The sequence below is a fragment of the Lutzomyia longipalpis genome, chromosome 4 (genome assembly GCF_024334085.1).
Source record: "Lutzomyia longipalpis isolate SR_M1_2022 chromosome 4, ASM2433408v1".
Classification (NCBI taxonomy): Eukaryota; Metazoa; Arthropoda; class Insecta; order Diptera; family Psychodidae; genus Lutzomyia; species Lutzomyia longipalpis.
Genome location: NC_074710.1, coordinates 3,161,270 through 3,181,878, shown reverse-complemented (window position 1 = coordinate 3,181,878; position 20,609 = coordinate 3,161,270). Strand labels below are relative to the sequence as shown.

Here is a 20,609-nt window from a genome sequence, read left to right as displayed (position 1 = left end):
TAAAATTCTGAGAATTGTTTTATTCAATTAATTTTAGTAAATTTTGATTAAATAATTGTGTGAAAAGTGTTTTTTTTACAGTTTTTAACCATTTCTTTTGGTTACACTGCGTATTTTCGTAGAAAAAAGATTAGCTGCAGGATTTTGAACGGGCTAGCGTACTTTGAAGATTATCCATAACCTCATTCCGGGATTACACAAAGCGTCCCTTCTTGTCGGAAGGCTTATTTGGCATCCTTTGACGGTAAGTCGTAACGAATTTGAACATAAAATCGCATCTCAGTATGAGATATTAAAAAGACCATAGTTTGAAAGGCATAGCAATTATCAAAACTTATATTTTACCTATTTCAAAATGGCATAAGTACATGATTCTACTAAGATTAGAAAATACAGATCACGCAATACTTCATTCGCGATTAAAGGGGTGGCTGGTTTTTATAGTTCATCTCGCCCAAATTTGCACGATGATCCGGAGTCACTGAGGTAGGGGAAGAGATCCTCGGGAACGGGAGCATTATCTAAGTCGTTAGCTAACTTAAAGTAGCGCCTCCGGACATGATGGGCTACTGCCTTTGGTTGACGACTTCGCGTAAACACGCCCTTTTTGTTCCCACCAACGCGCGTAACCGTCTGGGCAGTTTTGAAGTCAGCAAAGTTCCAAATAAATTCTCCTGAAATACACAAAGTTTCCTCAATTAGGTAAATTAATTTAAAAGCACATAGCAAATGACGACTAACCTACGAAAAATCCGCGAGATCGCAGTACATCGAAAGCTTTAAAGTGGCGGGAAAACAATTCAACTTGATAGTCTTCAGTCCATACAAAAGGCGGTAGCAGATGGAGTCCTTCCACGGTATCTGCTCCATATTCAGACATAATTACTGGTTTTTGGTGCTTCATATGCCATGCTGTGGCTTCCTCAATTACTCGACTGGAAATCATATTGAGTTCTCCTGGATTTGAATACCATCCGTTGTAGCGATTGAACATGAGGATGTCCATATGCTTGGCAGCTCGATCGTTCTGAAGGGGAACTGCAATTGCAGCACTTACAGGACGCGTTGGGTCCAGCATCCTCGTGAATTTGGCCACATTCTCAAAGTAGCTATCGGCACTGAGCTCTGCGGTACGGGGCTCATTTGCAATGGACCACATAATGACACTTGGGTGATTCTTGTCGCGATGGATAAGTTGTTCAATGGATGATTTGTGCTTTGTAAGGAGAGCTTCGTTGAAGTTTGTTGTATCCACACTTGGGCATTCATCGATTATCATGATACCAGCTTCATCTGCAAACTCCATTGCTTCCTCAGAGTATGGGTAGTGGGAGGTGCGGTAGGCATTGGCACCGATCCAATGAAGGAGGTCGTAATCCCGTGTTAGGAGAGCCAAATCCAAACCTTTACCGCGGATCTATGGAAAATATTTGTTAGGAAATTTCTTAAGGCTAAAGCTACAATTTGTTTAGGTGGGCTTTACTTACATCAGAGTCCTCATGTCGTCCAAACCCTCGCAGATACATTGGTTTCCCATTAATGTGAAAGGAAGTTGTATTCCAACTAATTGTCCTTATACCAACTTTCAGTCGGTAGATATCAATATTCTTCTCCGTTGACGTTGAAAGGAAGACTTCCATTTTGTAGAGATAACCTGGTTGAGGATGCATCAAATAAGGCCACCATGGCTTAACGTTTCGTATCTCTATTGAAGCCTGTTCATTAACAGGTGTGGTGTTTGTTGCAACAACATTATCATCTGCATCGCAGATCTGAACAAAGGCAACCAAACTATCATCATCTGTATCATTTGCCATAATTTTGTAGTTTATAATGCCTGTTTCTTCATCAATATCAGTCGACACAATCACATCTTCAATGTGAATCTTTGATGTTGTATACAGGTGAACTGATCGATGAATCCCGGCGTAGTTGAAGAAGTCAAATGTATACTGCTGTACGAGAGTCATGCCGAAATCTGTTGGCATTTCCAGGACATTTCCCTGGGGTACAGTTGTCTGGATCAGAACGTTGTCTACGAGAACTGTTACGCGGTTCTCTTGTCCGTAATTTAGGAAGCTCGTAATGTCGGCTTCAAATGGCAAATGGCCGACTTCATGCCTAAGTGCTCGATTGCCATTGATCCACTGAAAGGACATTAAAAAATGGAATATTCACATAAAATCTATGTCTTTAAAACTAGCTTTTGTTATAAGTTTGGTAGTTATCTAGTTTAGAAAGGCTTGATTTCTCAATGTCATTTTTTGCGTCGCTTTGACGCCATCTTCCATAATTATAGTTCCTCATAAAAGGCGTTAGAATTCAAATCTAAGTATTTTAATTCATCCTTACCACAATGGCTTCATAGTGAACGCTGGAAAAGCGAATCCACACCGTTTTATCAATCCAAGATTGCGGCACGAAGAATCTCCTATCGTACCACACTGTTCCAATGTGATCTCTCAGGGAAGAATTGGTTGTAACATCGTTGTAGCTCGCAGGAACGGGCATTGGGATTGTTGGTCCTGCTTTGCTGAGATCCCTCTCGTACCATTTCTCTTCAATTCCCTTGGCAGGATGCCGCGGATCGGATGCAATGAAATTCCACATCCCATCGAGGCATCGTACCTCCCTTGTTTCCGAATCACGCGGATAGAGGAGTCCCCGTGTAAAGGCAGGTGGGTGATGTGTGGCCATTAGCATGAGGGTGAAAGCCACTTTTGTGAAAAATCCAGCAAGGCCCATAATCGCGAATGAAACTACTGCAAAGACAAAGAGATGGGATGAGATCCTTAATCGCATTCGATGCGATTTATTGGATTTGGTTGGGTTCTTAAGTCGAGTATACTGCGGTATGGTCATTGATTGCTTATTGACTGACTGTGAGAAAGAACTTACGAGGCAGCTGTGCATGAAGCTAAATGTGCCCTTATCAGCAGTTTATTCACTTCAAACACTCATGGAGTTTTCAATGCGCAATTTTCTTGTTCTGATAGAAAATTTGTGGGTGTGTGTTTTTATCTTTAGGCTAATTTTGTATTTTTGTCAGTCATTGAAGTGAAATAAAACAAAGAAATTTTATAAGAAACTAAAGAACCTGATTAATATTATTAAAGAAAGTTCTGATAAGAAATTTAGTTGTGAGTAACTAAATTTCAAAATGACCTCATTTTATCAAACAACAATCAACATAAAATATTTTATAATCATCATTAAATGCACGTTCTCACCATAAAAGTTATCTTCTTGTGAAATTTTTCCAGAAACTAATCACAATTTTTTTTTACTTACTTTTTAAATATTTACTTAATAAAATATAAAATTCTATTGAAAACTTTCGAAGTAAAAACTTTCATTTTACGTTTAGCTTCCTTGACATATTTCCTGGTGAGTCAAAGAATTATTGAGAAAACGTTTTTCTTTAGTTTATTAATGTTTTTTCGCGTTTTTTTGTCAAAAGAATCATAAAAAAGGTAGTTTATCTCATTAAGAGGCTAATAATTAGTTACATAAAACATGTGTTTCAAAATATTTTTAAAAAAAGGTAAACGAGAAAGATTTTCTATTATTTTGTTTCATTTATTAGATATTTATTTATTAGATTGCTTTTTTATTTCAAAAGTCCACAAAGCCGCAAAAATCATTAAAGAATTAATTATTCGATTTCTATTAACTTACTTATTTTTTATTTACTTATTAATAACTTATTTATAAAATATTCTTCTAAAACTCCATTATCTTTATTTAAAACGTTAAAAATGTTCCACGAATTTAAATTAATTAGCCCCCTTCTCGTATTTGTTTTATTCTTTTTCCTTACATCTCCATAAATTGACGATGGAGACGCGTTTTGGACAGCAACTTTTTCTTCGCACCTTTCATTAGAATATAAATTAATTAATTCTGCCGACACGCAAATCACAAAACAAACAAAAAGAAAATTCTATTCGATCTTCCCGTGTTCTTGAGAATTTTTACTTATTTTATTTAAAAAAAATGATCTTCAATCTTTTTTATGAGATCTTATTTTTTGTTGTTAAATTATGCTTTTCATGCCATTTAGAAACAGATAAAATTCATCTGAATAAATTATGCACGCGCAGATCCCTCGTGATCTCTTTGGGAGCTTTGAAATTAATTTTTTTGGGGCCATAAAAGTTCAATATGATGTATAAGGATTTCATGGTTAATATGTTTTTAGCACGACTAGTAATCTTGTTGCGGGAGACACCAAAACAGTGATTAATTGGTGGCATGTTGTCGATCTTCTTGTTTTCTCTTGGAATCCAATTTAAAAGCACAAAACCTCATCGCGATTGGTTTGGGGCGAACGGGAATTTCCAGATGTGCGAAAGTCACAAAACACGGAGACGCAACTCACCTGAGCAGATCGATCCTATTTTGTCGGTGCTCCTAAGCAAACTACTTCGAATGGAGCTGTGGCGGTGCCTTTATATTGGCGCACGTCGCGGCCTGACCCAGTGGCCAGGACTGGTGCAAGATCGTGCTGGAGGATGGCGGGATGATTCGCGCCGCGAAGAGGGTGAATGGACTGGGAGAGTCCGGATCGCGCGCCACAGTGATTCTCATCCGTCAGCAAAAACGCCATTACAGCAAACACTCTTCAACCGGCCACATGGCTCAACAAACATCGCGCATATACATTCTCACAAGTTCAGCGACACTGAGAATTTATATTGATTTTTTCTCTTCCACTCTTCTCCAACTTATTCTCTTCTATACGTTCTTTTTCCCTGCCAAACAAATCTTTTATAAAAAAAAATGAATTAGCCGCCCTCCCGCGGGAACCTGACTATATGTAAAAAATCACTGGGGCCACACACAAATTTTGTGCGTATCCCAGAAATTCGTAGTAAGCACACACAGGAGGAGCACCAGTAGGGGGCACAGTGCGAATGAGAATTCCCGGCACGCGTCTGTTGCGTAATACAAACGACGAGCCACTGATACGGCACGAAAATACGCCGGCACTTGCAACCATCTCACTCTTGTACCCAACAATAGGGCTTTTATCGTTTCGTGAAAATTGGCGAAAATTTTCACATTTTTTTGAAATTTTACTTTAATAATTTTTCTGGATTTTTCCGTCGTTTTCTGTAAATGGTACTAAGACGGCAATAGACGCACCATATAACATTTTTTATGATCACCATTGATCTTGCTATTTAAAGATTTAATTAGATTCTTCAAAACTTTCAGAAGCCTATTTTGAGCTTCTTTCACTAAAAATTTTAATTCAAAATAAATCTATTCTATATGATCGAAATGATCACAAGTCCGGAATCGTTGCCACCGGAAATTCAAAGAGGTGTTTTGATGTTTTCTTTTACTTTAAAAAAGTATCAAATTGAATATACAACGTCTTAACATTTTTATTTACAGACTTTTGACATTTATTTTCTAACATTTGACGTGTTTTTTAACGTTTGACGTTTCTTTACTAAATTGTGACGTTTGTTTGCTAAGTTTGACATTTTTTGAATTTTAACTTTTATTTGTTTTAGTTTGACGTTATCTTTTAAATGTTTGTTGTACATTTTTTTAATCTTTGAAAATTATTTTTAGAAACTTTTTTATATTGAAAATACATATTTCTATTTGACCTAAAAGAAAAGTCTAATCTTATCGAACTATGTATATTAGAGGATGTTTATACACCCAACCATGCTAACTGGCTACGACTCTGTCTAAAATCACACAGCTATGAATAGAAAAACTCTGAACTATGCAGCTGTGGAATAAAACTCTGTTTTCAGTTTATTTTTATCAGGAATTAATAATACGGAAAAAACTAAAATAAATTGTGTTTATTGCTCAAGATAAATTAAAAAAAACTTCTAATTAACATCGATAATATTTTAAAAGAAAATAAAAAAAAACAATGAAGAATTGAAATAAAATTAAAAAGTAAAAAAAAATAAGGGCGTGATTTCATTGTTTTCGGTAAATCTTTCTTGATTTCTTTTTCCCAGATTTTTTAACGTAATTACGACCTAAAGTGAGTAGAATCCTTTCACTGATTTTGCTATAATTTATTAATGAAAAAGATTAAAAATATTTTATACTGGACTGCAACGAACAAGGCAACGAATACTAAATGAAATTTTGGAAATTTTTAATCTAATTTCAGCCGTATAATCATTGATATTTTTAGAATTTGCGTTATCTCACACGCAATCGGGTGATTTTTCTCATTTAACCCATTGTTGTTGTTATAAATGTAAGATATAATAATTTTTTCTTTTAATTTTTGAAAACTTTATAACCGTTTATTTTTAATAAATTTTTAACGATAAATAAAAAATCCCGAAAGGTCTGAAAAGAAAAAGTTCTTATTAATTTTGATGAAAAGTTTGATGAGAAGTCGTAAATGGGTTAAATACTCATAGTGTTAATATTTATTCCCATTAGCAGTTACGGTATATTTCACGCAAGTATTTAGATGAGAAAAGGAGATGACTTCTTAAGTATTATTATGATTATTATGTGACCCATAACGTAAGAAAACTTTATGATTTCTTAGAAATTTTATTTCTTCTTTGGTAAAATGGCTTTGACATGCCTTCTTGGGGCTACTTTTTTTTAATATCTCATTGTCAGCCATTTTGTGATCCAGCAGTCCACCATCTTGAATTGCAAAACACAAAAAAACGAAAAGTTAAATATTTTTTGAGGATTTTATTTCTTCATTTTTTTCATTATTTATTACATTTTCTTTATTCATTGTGTCTACTTGGGGCACATCTTGACCACTTCCTGGTGTGAGGGAATGGATCGTCAATGTTGTGACGCTTCATGTGCCTTCGATAAGTGTCTGAATGCCATGCAGCGAAAGAACAAACGTTGCATTTGTACCTTGGTTCCTCTTTCAAATGCTCCTTCTTTATATGTCTCTGAAAATTGGCAAAAAAAAATCGGATTTTCATGAAAATTATTCAGGATAATATTTTCTTGCACCCATTACCTTCATTTGCGAACGATCCTTGTAGTCTTTGTCACAATGGGCACATTTATATCGAACATTTGTGTGCCGAAGGAGGTGCAAACTGAGGTACTTCTGAATTGGGAAGGACTTCCCACAGCCTGGCTCAGGACACATTAGTGCCTCATCGGATTTCTCATGACTCTTCATGTGTTTCTTCATTAAATTATTCTGTTGGAAACCCTTTCCGCATACAATGCACTTAAAGGGTCGAGGCTTTACCTTTGTTTCCCTTCCAAGCTGAAAGAGTTTTCATTATTTCTTCCCTATTTTGCTTACAAATCAGGACAAAAAGGTAATTATATTTACCTTTCGGCATTCCTCTAGGATGTTTGTGCCATCAATTTCATCCTTTGTCATATCGTGAAAGTCCATGAGGTGAGAATTGAGTTCTTTTGACTCTGTGAAGACTCTCTTGCAGAATTTACATGAGAACATTTGGTCAGAATGAGCTGAAATTATGTGATTCTGCAAAATGAGGAAAGTTCTATTGATCAGAAAACTTTTAGAGGATAAAAATCAACTATAAATTTATTTTACCTTTAGCAAATAATTGTAAATGTAGGATTTAGGGCAGAGGCTGCATTTGTAAGAGTTATTGCCCTTGCTCGCTTCATGGGCTTTTATGTGCCAACTGTACGATCCAGGTCCTTTGAATGATCGATTGCATCCTTCATACGGACATTTGTAATCACAATTACTTGCATGAGTTTTCATGTGAGTTTTCAGTGTATTTTTTCCCTTCAGAACCTTCCCACATATTTCACATAGTTGATCAACTGGTGGTGGTGTGTAGTAATATTCGTAAATTTCACTTTCATCAGCGGGATCGGCGTCTCCGAAGAGATCTTCAGATGGCCAGTAATCGTCATCACTTTTATCTTCCTTAACTATCTTAAAAGCATCCAATTCATCAGCTTTTTTTTCCTCTTTTGCGGTATTTACCGGCAAAACTACAACAGATTCTCCATGTGGTACATCCTGATGATCTATGTAGTCCTCATAGTCCATGTAGTCAGGCTCTTCTTCTTCTTTAAAATTGATTTTTGTCAAATTTTCCTGATATGGAACATTTATAATAATTGGCTTTGTACTTCCAACTGGATGGAATTTCTCCATGTGGAGTTTGAGAGTCCTTTCACCGCCCATTTGGAGTCCACAAATATCGCAGCTTGGCAAAGTTTTTTCCTCTACAATACCTTTATGCTTCATTATGTGCAAAATATAGCCACATTTCCATTTGTAAATTTTGCCACAAATATGGCATTTTTGTGGGCAATCTGCACGATGAGTCATTGTGTGCTACACCCAGAAATTAAAGGATAGGTAGTATTTTAGTGAGATTTATAAGAGGAATGTAGCATAAATCGGACCTTTTGAGGTAATAGGTTGTATTAAGCAACCAAGAAATCATTGAAATCGTTGAAGTTTCAGAAGAAATTTTTTTTTGAAAAATTTATTTAAGTAAAACCAAAATACGGATTCTTTTCTAAAAGGAAAGAAATGAATCATTACCAGTTCATAGGATGAGATTGAGCATAATTTCCCACATTCCTCACACTGTTTGTAGTTATTTGCAATTTCTGATGACTTGCTATCGGAATGACTCTTCATGTGAGCCACCAACTTGTGCTTTCTGCGAAAATCCACGAGACAAATGTCGCATTTGTAGACATCCTGTAGCTCATGGGATTGCAAAACATGACGCTAAAAAGGACGAAAGTGCTAAATTAATTTTTAAATTGACAAATCGATTGATTACATTATTGCTCTACCCGAAAAACGAGCGAGTTTCAAAATAATAAAACCGCATTGAATAATCAGAAAATTACCTTTAAATTATTAAAATAGAGGAATGTTTGGTTGCAGGCTTCGCATTTAAATGGGGTATTTGATGAAGAAGAAAGATCCCATTTTGCTGTATCTCTGTCCTTACCGAACTGAAGAAGGATATGAAGGGAAATAATTAAATTCAAAGGAAATAAAAAGAAAAAAAAAAGGCACAACCTCCGGCAAAATGCTCGTATCCTTTAAATTCTTAGCATGGGAAGATCTCACATGTTCACCTTTCGAGACACTTCCTGTTTGTTCGAATATCCTGATAATCTCACAGAGAACATTTCGCGAGAAAGCCGGATTGCTGGTTCCATAGTAGTTTTCGTAGTTATCCTTCACGCACTTAAAATCCCCTAATTCCTGATAGAATTGCTTCACAAGGAAAATTCTCTGCTTGAGAGTGAATAAATCTAACTCCTTCCTCATTATTCACATCAATTTTATTCCACGCACGATCACAAAATTAAATTTCTTAATACAGAAGAAGATTAAACCTTTCAAGAGTCCTAAAAGGTATAAACCCGGTTAGTTGGTATTCTACTAAAGTTTTTGTAGAAGTAATTAATTCATTTTAATGCCCCTGAAATATTTTTTAAATCTTATTGAAACTTATGAGAATGATAATACTCTTGTAATACAGGACTTTTATTAACCGTTGGAAGATTTTGCTGGTCATTTTGGCCAATTTGACATTTTTTAAATTGTCACAGAATAAAATTTTTTTAAACATATCGTGATAATTTGTACATCTAAATGTAGAGAAGTTCTATTACTTCAAGATCGTCGAAAGAAAACTTGGAAAAATATTTTCTTTTAAGAGAAAACAAATGTCAAACTTTTGAGGTTAGAAACTTCGATCCTCCAAGTGTTAATCAGAATCTTGATTTTTTTATACCATAATTCACAAATTCATTATGTATACATACACCCCCCTTTTTAAAAAAAAATCTTTATAAATTCAAAGAAAATTAATCTGATATCAAATCATTAAATTCCTTAATTTTCTATTGGATAGTGATTTTTAATTTTTTTTTAAAAATATCGGTTTAGTAGATTTACATTAAAGGAAAAGGTAAATTGAGGTAAAGCGTGGGGTTTAGGTCACGGACTTTCAATCTGAACATCGAAAATTGAACTACGAAAAAAAAGAATAAATGAACTTTTAATTGGTCCAATTTTCCAAACAATACAGTTCTTGTTTTTTCCTCCAACATTTCACGTCATCATTATTCACAAATGGCTCTCTATAGAATATAATTTCCAAATTACAACTCTTTAGTATCACTTTGAGTGGCAACATGAAAATATCTATTTTCATTGTAATAATAACTATTTTTCTAATAAATAATAATATTGCAAAAATATTCAATGGATCTTGCACAGACTACGTATTAGACACAAATCCAACTTCGTTTATGTATTACCCAATATTGTTGATGGAAGGCCTTTCAAGGAGTAATCTAATTTTTCGGAATTTTTTTGATCATCAGCTCGATTGTTGGCGTTTCACGTTCGTTCTTTACGAAGGAAGTAGGACTTTATACAACCCCAAAATAGACCCTGAAGGATATATGGATATTGAAAGGGTTCATGAAAATTATTTTCAGTGGAAAAAAAGTGTTTGTACTAAAAGTAAAGACATATTTGACAAGTTTCACTTTGTTTTTCGCAATCTTACCAAAGCATCATACGAATTATTTGTCAAACATCGTATTTTTTATAATCAACCACTACCGCTAATTTGTAGTAAAGATTACAATTGGAAGGTTCCAATAAATATAAAAATTATTGAAGAATTCTTCGATGGCATAATGAACAAATGGATTTTTTTGTGGGCTTGTGAAGAAATGCCAAATGGAATGTACGATCTCGGTATTCTGGTAGGATTGGACGAACAAGTTTTTAAGAATTTCACCTACGTTATGGTACATAGACTTGAAATTTTGGAACGAGCTCTTACACATGCCAATGAACTCCCAATTAATGCCAATTTCACATTAGATGACTTTCAAAAAGCTGAACTACATTATGGAGTTAATTGCAATTTATGTGAAGAATTCACCTGTAATTGAATGATTTTGAATGTTCTCAATGAAATATAAAGATTCTCTATTGCTTTTGTGGTTATTTTTTCGTTAATTCAACTTTAAAATTAATTTATGATGAATTGAAAATCTGGGTAAGTTATTTATGATTATTTTATGAATGATTAGCACTGAAAAATTATTCGTAAAATTGTTTCGTGAACACTATTGATTCTATTTAAAGGGACTTTGCATTAAAAGTCAATCAACTCTATAGAATCGATAGATTCTTTTATAAAAGTTTAGCTTAATACTTAATGAAATCGCAGAAAAAACGTCTTGTTGAAATGTGAAATAAAAAAAAATTTATTTCTTATTTATTCAATTTATTGAACTAAAAAGAAATTAAACTTTGTATGTACACTTAAAAGACGAGCTAATAATTCAAATTGCAACGCATACGTAATGAATTATAATAATATTATGAATACCAACTATTACAATCGAGCATACTGCGAACTGCTTTAGGATAAGCCGCAATAAGGCAAATGGGTGTACAGTTGAAAGGTTTCTACTTGGACGTCTCTCCCTGTTTGTTTACTGAGAATTTGGGAATTTTTGAATTTTTGTTTGTTTACATTTTTTCCCTCAGTGGTGTGGTGAGGTAATAGCTAATCCTTGGTGGAGGAAGGATGAAGAATGACCTGGAGTTGTTCAGCCTCAGGCATAGGATCTTTCTTGTGAAGCAATTTTATCAGGAGTTGGGGAATTTTGCATGCGTGAAGAATAACTACGAGGACTACTACGGAGGTTGCAGCGACAGCCCATTATTTTCCAGAGATGTCCTCATTGAGATTATTAGACTCTTTGAGGAGACCGGGAGTGTCCTTAAGTGCCCCATTATCCCCGTGGGTGGGGCAAAGCTCGAGGATTCACCGCTTGAGATTGAATTGGTCTGTGTGAAGACCGAAATGGAATGTGCAGATGGGAAGTCCGAGGAAGCTGATGTGAAGTCTGAGGATGATGGGGAGGATTTCCCTGAAGCTTCCTTTGCTAGTCCACACCCAAGTGAAACGTCCCTCAATTCACCCAAAGAGCTGTGTGAAGTCATCGAAGAGGATCCGGCAAAGGCAACAGAGATCCTGGAAGACGACGAGGATGATGAGGATATCAAGGCAGATCCTGAGGAATGTGATACAAAGGGTATGGAGGTAGATGGAGGACGCAAAGAGATGCCGAAGGAACCTACAGTGACACAGAGTCTCTTTGTGTCGTGCGTGATATGCAACCACCAGTGCTTGAGGCGGGAACTCATTAAGCACATGAAGAGTCACGAGAAGAAGCGACGACACACAGCTAAGAAGCTAATCTGTGAATTCTGCGGGAAGTTCTTTGCCAACTTTTCACGTCTGGATCAGCATCAGACATGCCATATGGATACAAAGCGGTACAAATGCCAATTCAAGGGATGCAATGAATCCTTCAAGTGGCTCTCATCCTATCAGCGGCACAAGGAAACTCATGCCGAGCAGAAGAAGGAACATCTCAAGTTTAAATGCGAGATGTGCATGAAGTCATTCCTCTACCTCAGCAATTTAAGGGTAATAATGAACAAAATAAATTAATTTAATGGCTCCACTTCAATGACCATCACTGTATTTATCTTCCTCATACAGAGACACATTGCAAATTCCCACGATACTGGCGTGCGGTATACGTGTGAATTCTGTTCCAAGGAGTTCCGGAAGAAGCAGAAACTCCTCACGCACATGAAGATTCACGATGGGGGTGTGCCACTGTCGGAAGTGGGGAAGAAGCGCCCCAAAGAACTCCGGCAGTGCGAGGAATGTGGCAAAATGTGCTCAACAGCAACGTATGAAAAGGTATTCCGCCCTATAAATCCTATTCTGTTCAAATAAATCAACAAAAATAACATCTTTGCAGCACATGATGACGCACAGTGGTGAACGTCCGCTTAAATGTGAAATCTGCGGGAAGGGCTTCATCTGGAATTGCGGCTACAAGACGCACATGCTGAAGCACAAAGGTGTCGTGGTGAAGAAGAATTGGCCAATGTGTGAGATATGTGGGCGGAAGATGGCCGGCGAACGAACCCTGCGGCTACACATGAAAAAAATCCACGAACGTCCGGAGCAGGAGTTCAAATGCCAAGTTTCCGGCTGTGGTAGATCCTATCCCAATGAGAAATTCCTCCGACGGCATATGGATCGGCACAATGGGAAGCGCCATCAGTGTCCCCTCTGCAACGTTGACTACAAAGATAAATCCCAGTTAAAGGTAAGTCCTCAAACAACTTTTCTCTGTTTTTTTGCCATCTAATTGTGATAAAACTTTGCAAGATTCACGTGGATAAAGTCCATTCAAAGAATGATCCACCGCTCAAGTGTGAGAGATGTGGCAAGTGTTCGTGGAGCATAAAGGATCACAGAGTTCACATGCGGAATCGCCATAAAATTGAAATTCCCTACCTGCGGAAGAAACCACAGCAGGTGAATTAGGAAAATAATGCATCACAAAAGGTTTTTCTTTGTCCAATGCAATTTACAATAGAATTGTAAAAAAAATAAGTTTATTGTCAAATATATTTAATTGATAATTATTATAAAGAAAATTAAACATAAAAGAATATCTTTTATTGCTTCTTAGTTAGCAGAATTGCTGCTTGGAAGAGATTTGTCACAAATTCATTAAAATGCTTGTAGAGAAAATTATTCAAATATTCGGAATTTAACGAAATTATTCGGAATAATTAAAAGTAATTAGCAGTATTCGATGATATTTAAAATCTTCGAGAGATGGGATTGTTGAATATTTTATCTCTTCTGTCGAATATTGGCGAATAATCCGAATAGTTCCTATGAAATTCAAATATTAGAATATTTTCTGGAAAATTTACTTCGTCAATACTCAAAATATTCAAAAATGAAAGATAAAATAATCAAGATATCTTAAAAATAATTACAAAATTTGCAATATTCTAATTTTTAAGGTTTGCCTAAAATAGCAACTTAAAGTTTATACTTTTTTTTTTAATAAACTTTTCTTCCTGGAACGCTTTGATGTGTTCCCGGAAAGTGGCTGGAAGTTGTGTAGTCATCCTTCCCATTGCATTAGGAAGTTTCTAATGGATTTTAGGAACCTCCTATTTAACACCCGGCAAATCCTTGATATTATCTTTGGGTCAAAATCTCATTTGATAAAAATGCTTCACGCAATTGCAAAGAGAACTCCCTAAGTGGACAGATTTTGACCCAAAGATGACATCAAAGATCAGCCGGGATTTAAAAAGGAACTTCCTAAAATCCCTTAGAATATTCCTGATGCAATGAACAGTCTTCCTGAATAACTTCCAGGTACTTATGGCACTTTCCGGGAAGCACATCAAACAGTTCCGGGAAGTAAACTTTATTCACAAAGTGTACAAACTTCAAGTTACTGCCTAGAATACCTATAAAATGTTGAGCTTACGAAGTTCACCACCATAAAAACTGTAGAAACTCTATGGAAAATGAGGGCGCTGTTGGTCAATTTTATAGCAACTGCAGGCCGACCTAAGTATGTATTTTAAGGACAAATGACCTTATAACTAATAATAAAACGAAGGTCTTGAAATAATAATCGTTAACAAAATAGGATTTCAGTCAATTTCTAGTCTAAGAATTTGTTTGGAATATTTTCATTTAATTTAATTAATCGAGAATTTAATCTTTATTTGATCAACCCCTAGGATCCTAAGAATTTAACTCGGAATTTGGAGCTTAACACTTTGCAAAAAAAAAATTATGATCAGAGTGCTATAAAAGTTATAGAGGTGAATTCTGAAATTTTAACGTTTTACTGAAGGGGTCGTACCTTAAAAACTTAAGTCACAAACATTCAAATTTAAATTCTTAATTTTTAACAAAACAGTAAAAAACACATCGATTTGTTTAAAGGATAAACTGATCATTCTTAGTTCCAGCTAGTTCAAGAATATTTTCAACAGTTGTCCCACTATTTAGCTTAAGAAATATATCCGAAGCACCGGCATCTTTGCGAGCAGATTCAAGAGCTTTGCGAAGGGCCGATACAACAACCACCCCCATTGAAACAGCTGGTTCACTGCAGGTTTTTGATCCTACAACCCCTGTTGGATTGGTATTTGTTTGCAAGAGGGTAACCCGAAAGTCAACAGGGATGTCTTTTGGTCCTGGTGGTTTGTAGTTCCATGAACGATTTGTTAGGAGTTCTCCATTCACGCGGTTGTAGATCAGCTTTTCGTGCAGCCAGTAGCCCAATCCTATCATAAAAGCACCCTCCACCTGACCAACGTCAATTCTGGGACTAATACTCTCCCCAGTATCCTCCACAATGTCCACTCGTTGTAGTTGAAAGTTCCCAGTTAGGACGTCTATCTCAATCTCAGCGCAGGCACAACCATAAATGGTGTATCGGGGCATTATACCAATTTTAAATTGAAACGTTGAAATAAGTTCAATATTAGCGAAAAAGGCTGCTTGGACAATATCCTCCCACGTTCCCGTGGGATTGGCAACTCTAAATGGTTCTAAACGTTCCTTTAGGGTTTCACAGCATTTTTTCACTGCATATCCAATGGAATCCGTTGCAAGTCCACCTGAGGTTGTCATTGAATTTGCTGCTATTACATTATTTGCAGGTGTTATCTTTATCTTCTTCAGTGGTACACCAAGGGTAGCAGCTGCAATTTGCATTACTTTTGTGTACAATCCTTGACCCAATTCAATTGCAGCCACATTTAGCACAACACTCCCATCGCCATGATATATGGCAACAAGTGTTTCGTAGTTTGCAACATTTTCATGATGATACTGCATCAAACTGATGGCTATACCACGTTTCTTCCATCTGTTGGCTTTGTTGAACTTCTCCACATCATCGAGGCGTTTGTAGTATTCACAATTTTCCAGGAAATCCGTGAAAATCTTCCTCATTGGATTATCTGCATCAATATTAGCAAGTCTAACTTCAACAGGATCCTTCTTGAGTGTCCACGAAATATGTTCCATTATTGTTTCAGCTGTGGCAACTATTTCAACGGCCCCAGGTGCTCTCATCCAGGTATTCGATGGAGCATCAGTGAGAACGTTGTTCAATACAATCGTCCATGTTTTCGAAGAGTACGCATTGGTACCAATTAGAACTGCGAGGAAATCCATTGTTTCATTAACTGAGCATCCCAAATCGTGCGTTACATCGCAGTTAAGTCGTTGAATGAGTCCTTGATCGTTGAAAGTGACATCGTAGTCGGAAAATGCAGGAGTTCTCTTCCCAATAGCCTTCATGTTTGTCTCCATTGGTAAAACCATTCGAATTGGACGCTTTGTGTGATAACAAGCAACTGCAGCTCCTGCCGAAATCTGCGTTGACCGGCTGGTCTTACCGCCAAAAGCACCCCCAACTCGACGAACGCGAATTGTTATATCATTGTTGGATACACCCAAAACATGAGCAACACCCATATTCGTAAAATCAATCCACTGAGTACTTGGAAAGATGTCAAATCCATCTTCAACTGGAACGGCTATTGTCTGCTGCGTCTCCATGTGGTAGTGATACTGAGGACCACAGAATAAATTCCCCTTGATGCTATTGCTCTGTTGATCGACTCCTACCTGTGAGGCAGCATGCACAACAATTGGGATTTGAAAGCGATGTTCTGTAAGTTTGGGATCTTCTCTCAGAACATCTTCAAGTGTTGGAAGAATCTTTTCTTCCGGACTTGATGGATCTTCTTTGAAGTAGCGATAGAGATTACTTGATAAAGACTCCTCTTCTTTCTTTTCATTAACATATTTAACCTTAACCAAGTTTGCAGCATAAACAGCTTGAGACATCTCCTCAGCAACGATTATACCAACAGGTTGACCGTTGAACAAAACCTTAAAACGGATATAAATCCAAATGTAAACAGTTTAAATATTGGAACTGTATCAAATCCTTACCTTTCTGCTACATAATAACTCCTCAGGATCTTGCAAATAGGGTATAATTGTACTCTGTGGAGTTGTGAATGAATTCACACCAGGAATATCCTTGGCACTGTAGAAGGCTTTCACGCCTTCAACAGCCATAGCATCCCTGGCATCAATACTTGAGATAATTTTCAGAGGTTCAGTTGCCAGTACAAAAGTAGCCCAAAGAGCATTGTGAAGATAAATGTCGTTCACATACTCTGCTTCCCCACTACACTGAAGTAAGGCTCCTATTTTCATTAGTGGTTGAGTTAGGGGATATTTTTCTGGGACAGTATTGTAGTGTTGCTGCCCAGACGACAAAGGCCTCTCGATAGAGGTAGCTCCACTTTTGTAGAATGGCAGTAATTTTGAATTTGGAACCAGACTTAGGACGGTCTGAAAAATTAAACAAGGTTAATGGAATTTTAACAAAATTATTCAAATTGTTTCCTCATACTTTGTAAAATAATCCAATTGCTAGTCTTCGTCGGAATTCAGCAGATGAATTTGGGAGGGAATCGTCAAAAACGAAATTGGAGTCAATTATGTTAACAACACCTTGGATCGTAGCATTATTAAAGAAATCTTTTCCCTTCAAAAATTTTTCAACTGCTGAAGCGTGAACAAATTTCGGATTAACACCTCCGTAGACAATCCTAGCCGATACAACAAGGTTTGATCCTTTATTCATTTCCAAAAGAAATCCAGCATTCATGTAAGCCATTGCATTTTGAACTCGATCTGTTATTTTGTAAGAATGGAATTGATAACGATTGGGAACTAATTGAGGCATTGAAATTCGCGTGATTACTTTCTTATCCATATCAACACTGAGGAAGTCTTGTGGTGACATAGTTTGCTCATTTCCCAATGCATCCGTTATGGTGAGGCTTGCTCCAACAGTTTCCAGCAAAAGGAATACATCGGAGTAGAATTCGCGATGATCGTGTTTAATCATCAAATTACCAGCAATTGTACCAACATTCCTCACAGGAACTGTTGCAATGTGATCCAGGTGATCCCTTATTTGTCTGCAGTAGGTAAACCATGCCGAACGATCTGCTGCTTCAAGTAAAATTCTCATCCATTCGGTTATCGTGATATTCCCTCCTAGATCAATTGTGGTTCCAATTGTATATCTATGAAGTTCAATTACTGAAGAAACATCAATGAAAACTTCAATATCGTAGTCCATTCGATAGACTCCTGTTGCCGTATTCCCGGCCACCAGACGATACTTTCTCGTTCCAATGTTGCTGAGAATTTGCAGAACTTCCGACAAGGCTGTTACCTTATGCCACTCGGCGTTCTCTGCTGCTTTTACATGAACGCTCCAACCGCATTTTCTTGCACAGACTTTTCCACTCTTTGGGCATTTTTTCAGTGAGAGATCTTCAATGTCCCCACAGAGATTGGCCAAATTTTGTGGTGGATTCGTTGCAAATGACTTGAAAGCATCCAAGATGGGACGATAGCCAGTGCAGCGACAAATATTCCCGCCAAAAGAATCCTCAATTTCTTCCGCAGTCACGTTCCCGAATTTTCCTTCATACAAGCTGTACATGTTCATAACCATTCCTGGAGAACAGAATCCACATTGGGTGCCATCGTGTTCAGCCAATCGTTCCTGTATTGGATGGTAACCTATGTCTTTATTGCCGAGTCCTTCAATGGTCGTGATATCGAGGCCATGGCACGAGTAGACGAGGAAAAGGCATGAATTCACGGCAAGCGTGAATGGCTCTCCAGTTACGGGTTGCACACCTCGAATTGTCACGATGCAGCATCCACAGCCACCCTCTTGGCACATAAATTTCGTACCCGTAAGACAGAGCCATGATCTCAAGTATGTATTTAAGGATGTATCAGGATCAACACATCCAGGCATGATCCTACACTCCTTTCTATTAACAGTAAATTTCACTTCCATACTTAACAATGCAACACGGGGCACGAATCAATTTTTATAGTGTTCACGCGTCGCGTTCTCGAAGAAGACTAACACTTCGTATTAAAGAATTTGGCAATACCAACCATAAGAACATCTTAAGAACCAGTTCAAATTAGCATAAATTCTCTTTCTTTTCTTCTTCACGAACGAAGTGATTTAGAGTTTATTTGCATAACACGAGTTGTTGGAGAAAGATTATATTTCACCTTTTCTTCGACCTCGGCACTGAATCTTATACTGATCGTGTGTCTGAATTTCGTCGCCCAAATGGCTCAGGTGAGTTCTTTGGTGTGTGTTGTGACTGCATGCTTTGCACATTTTTTTTAGTTTGTTTAGTGCTTTATTTTTAAATACTCTGCATAGCAAGCAACTTTATCGATGATTTTATGTTTTTCGTTTTTTATGAATCTATTATTCTTCATTTTTATTATATAAAATTTCTTTGGAAAGAAAAAGTTCTACAATTATAATAAAAATCTAAATGCGAAACATATTTTTAAAAAAATATTAAAATGTTAAAATATTTTTTTTTTAATTAAAATAATATTTTCTTAACAGACCTTTATTTAAAATTTCATAATTTTCCCACTGTATTATATGTATACAATACAGCGCCATCTTGAGAGTAGCATAAAACACAATTTTGTTTAAGACTTTCAGATATGCAAACTCTATGTCCCATATCAACCTCACTTGCCACACATACCCAAAGTGAATATTATTCATGTCGTCATACAGAGAATACCCACTTTGTTTAAATAATGGACACCTTAATATATTTAGCAACCTGAGCTGTGACCTTTTATTGAAATTGTCACATCTCAAATGTTGGGTTTCACATGACAAATTTATGCTACTTGTCTCGGATTGTCTCAATCATTTCTCTTAAAATTTATGTAAAATACTAATAAAATACTTGGTGTTGGCCACGAAGTGGAACACCAACTACTTAATAACAAGTATAATAAAAGATTTTAATAGTGTTTGTTGCTGGAATCTGACATTAAGAGATTATGGATGTCGAATTTGATCAAAAATTAAGTTCATATTATCATGTTCATATCAAAGTTTGTTTGAGAGAAAAAGTCATGGTCATTGAAAATTTGTTTTTTTTTCTTTTATTATATTAAAAAAAAAAATTGATTTAGAAAAAAAATATCTTTGAGCTCATAAGTTCTAGAGATAATAATTTTAATCTTGCTTTATTCGCAGAGGAATGATCTCATATGAGGACATGGTTTTTTCAGTTTGATGTTTATTTTACGATTTTAAGGATTAAAAAGACAAAAAAAAAACATCTTTGTTTGCTAAATCTTAATATATAAAGCTGAAAAGTCTGTCTGTCTGTCTGTCTGTTTGTGGCACATGAACTCCTCCGAAACCGCTGGGCCGATCTTGATGAAATTTGGTAGGGGGGTAGAGGGGGTCAATACGAGTTGCAAGCGCTATATGGGATTCCGCCCCAACCCCCCTTTATAGCGCCCCCACAGAAAAATTGATTTTTTCCCATTTTCTACCTGCTGAAGGGTCAGATAACGGGATTTTTTTATTTTTAGAATTTTTCTGTGTACCGTATTTTTCATCCCCCCTACTAATATACGCCCCCTTTTATAGCTTAAAATTGAGTTTGCTCACACGTGATTGGGGGCTCGGGTTGACTAGTTAGTATATAATTTATTTTTAAAGATAAATTTATATAAACTCTTTAAGACCATTGAAATGTTCTTATCTATCTTTTTTTTTTAGAAATTATCCATGATTTCATTACTTATATTTCCATAATCGAGAGCGCAGGAAAT

The 20,609-nt window shown here is 36.3% G+C and overlaps 5 protein-coding genes across 7 annotated transcripts in view; 2 read left to right on the top strand and 3 right to left on the bottom strand.

Moving 5' to 3' along the window:
• LOC129795447 (mediator of RNA polymerase II transcription subunit 1) overlaps positions 1-20,609 on the top strand; it is a 1,235,552-nt gene that overhangs the window by 194,003 nt on the left and 1,020,940 nt on the right. The gene's annotated exons all lie outside the window — the stretch shown is intronic.
• On the bottom strand, positions 308-4,961 carry LOC129795501 (beta-glucuronidase). 3 transcript variants are annotated; one of them, XM_055836847.1, is made up of 5 exons: positions 4,382-4,961; positions 2,353-2,762; positions 1,488-2,147; positions 742-1,417; positions 308-674 (listed from the first exon to the last, which is right to left on the bottom strand). In XM_055836847.1, exons 2-5 carry the CDS (start codon positions 2,743-2,745, stop codon positions 439-441), a joined length of 1,965 nt encoding a protein of 654 aa, XP_055692822.1. In that variant the 5' UTR covers positions 2,746-2,762; positions 4,382-4,961; the 3' UTR covers positions 308-438. The 3 variants fall into 3 exon arrangements, with proteins under 3 accessions (XP_055692822.1, XP_055692823.1, XP_055692821.1); XM_055836848.1 differs by lacking the exon at positions 4,382-4,961 and adding an exon at positions 2,899-3,119; XM_055836846.1 differs by lacking the exon at positions 4,382-4,961 and having other exon boundaries at positions 2,353-2,908.
• On the bottom strand, positions 6,680-9,356 carry LOC129795514 (zinc finger protein 347-like). The gene is made up of 7 exons (XM_055836872.1): positions 9,011-9,356; positions 8,836-8,943; positions 8,519-8,710; positions 7,544-8,305; positions 7,313-7,471; positions 6,986-7,243; positions 6,680-6,914 (listed from the first exon to the last, which is right to left on the bottom strand). The coding sequence occupies exons 1-7, from the start codon at positions 9,263-9,265 to the stop codon at positions 6,738-6,740; spliced, it is 1,911 nt and encodes a 636-aa protein (XP_055692847.1). The 5' UTR covers positions 9,266-9,356; the 3' UTR covers positions 6,680-6,737.
• LOC129795550 (zinc finger protein 595-like) lies at positions 11,089-13,507 on the top strand. The gene is made up of 4 exons (XM_055836938.1): positions 11,089-12,464; positions 12,540-12,746; positions 12,808-13,161; positions 13,224-13,507. The coding sequence occupies exons 1-4, from the start codon at positions 11,556-11,558 to the stop codon at positions 13,380-13,382; spliced, it is 1,629 nt and encodes a 542-aa protein (XP_055692913.1). The 5' UTR covers positions 11,089-11,555; the 3' UTR covers positions 13,383-13,507.
• LOC129794434 (xanthine dehydrogenase-like) lies at positions 14,814-18,859 on the bottom strand. Its single transcript, XM_055835186.1, has 3 exons — positions 17,317-18,859; positions 16,848-17,255; positions 14,814-16,784 (listed from the first exon to the last, which is right to left on the bottom strand). Exons 1-3 carry the CDS (start codon positions 18,787-18,789, stop codon positions 14,814-14,816), a joined length of 3,852 nt encoding a protein of 1,283 aa, XP_055691161.1. The 5' UTR covers positions 18,790-18,859.

What these genes read in the sequence shown, in the direction of transcription:
- LOC129795501 (XM_055836846.1), bottom strand. Translation starts at nt 2,862, where the DNA reads ATGACCATACCGCAGTATACTCGACTTAAGAACCCAACCAAATCCAAT. An exon ending in TTCACTATGAAGCCATTGTG is followed by an intron (nt 2,148 to 2,352) that starts GTAAGGATGAAT and finishes ATGTCCTTTCAG; the next exon opens with TGGATCAATGGCAATCGAGC. An exon ending in ATCTCGCGGATTTTTCGTAG is followed by an intron (nt 675 to 741) that starts GTTAGTCGTCAT and finishes TGTGTATTTCAG; the next exon opens with GAGAATTTATTTGGAACTTT.
- LOC129795514 (XM_055836872.1), bottom strand. Translation starts at nt 9,265, where the DNA reads ATGAGGAAGGAGTTAGATTTATTCACTCTCAAGCAGAGAATTTTCCTT. An exon ending in CAATCTCATCCTATGAACTG is followed by an intron (nt 8,306 to 8,518) that starts GTAATGATTCAT and finishes TTCTGGGTGTAG; the next exon opens with CACACAATGACTCATCGTGC. An exon ending in AGGATCGTTCGCAAATGAAG is followed by an intron (nt 6,915 to 6,985) that starts GTAATGGGTGCA and finishes GCCAATTTTCAG; the next exon opens with AGACATATAAAGAAGGAGCA.
- LOC129795550 (XM_055836938.1), top strand. Translation starts at nt 11,556, where the DNA reads ATGAAGAATGACCTGGAGTTGTTCAGCCTCAGGCATAGGATCTTTCTT. An exon ending in TCTACCTCAGCAATTTAAGG is followed by an intron (nt 12,465 to 12,539) that starts GTAATAATGAAC and finishes TTCCTCATACAG; the next exon opens with AGACACATTGCAAATTCCCA. An exon ending in CAACAGCAACGTATGAAAAG is followed by an intron (nt 12,747 to 12,807) that starts GTATTCCGCCCT and finishes ACATCTTTGCAG; the next exon opens with CACATGATGACGCACAGTGG.
- LOC129794434 (XM_055835186.1), bottom strand. Translation starts at nt 18,789, where the DNA reads ATGGAAGTGAAATTTACTGTTAATAGAAAGGAGTGTAGGATCATGCCT. An exon ending in CAATTGGATTATTTTACAAA is followed by an intron (nt 17,256 to 17,316) that starts GTATGAGGAAAC and finishes TTAATTTTTCAG; the next exon opens with ACCGTCCTAAGTCTGGTTCC. An exon ending in AGTTATTATGTAGCAGAAAG is followed by an intron (nt 16,785 to 16,847) that starts GTAAGGATTTGA and finishes ATCCGTTTTAAG; the next exon opens with GTTTTGTTCAACGGTCAACC.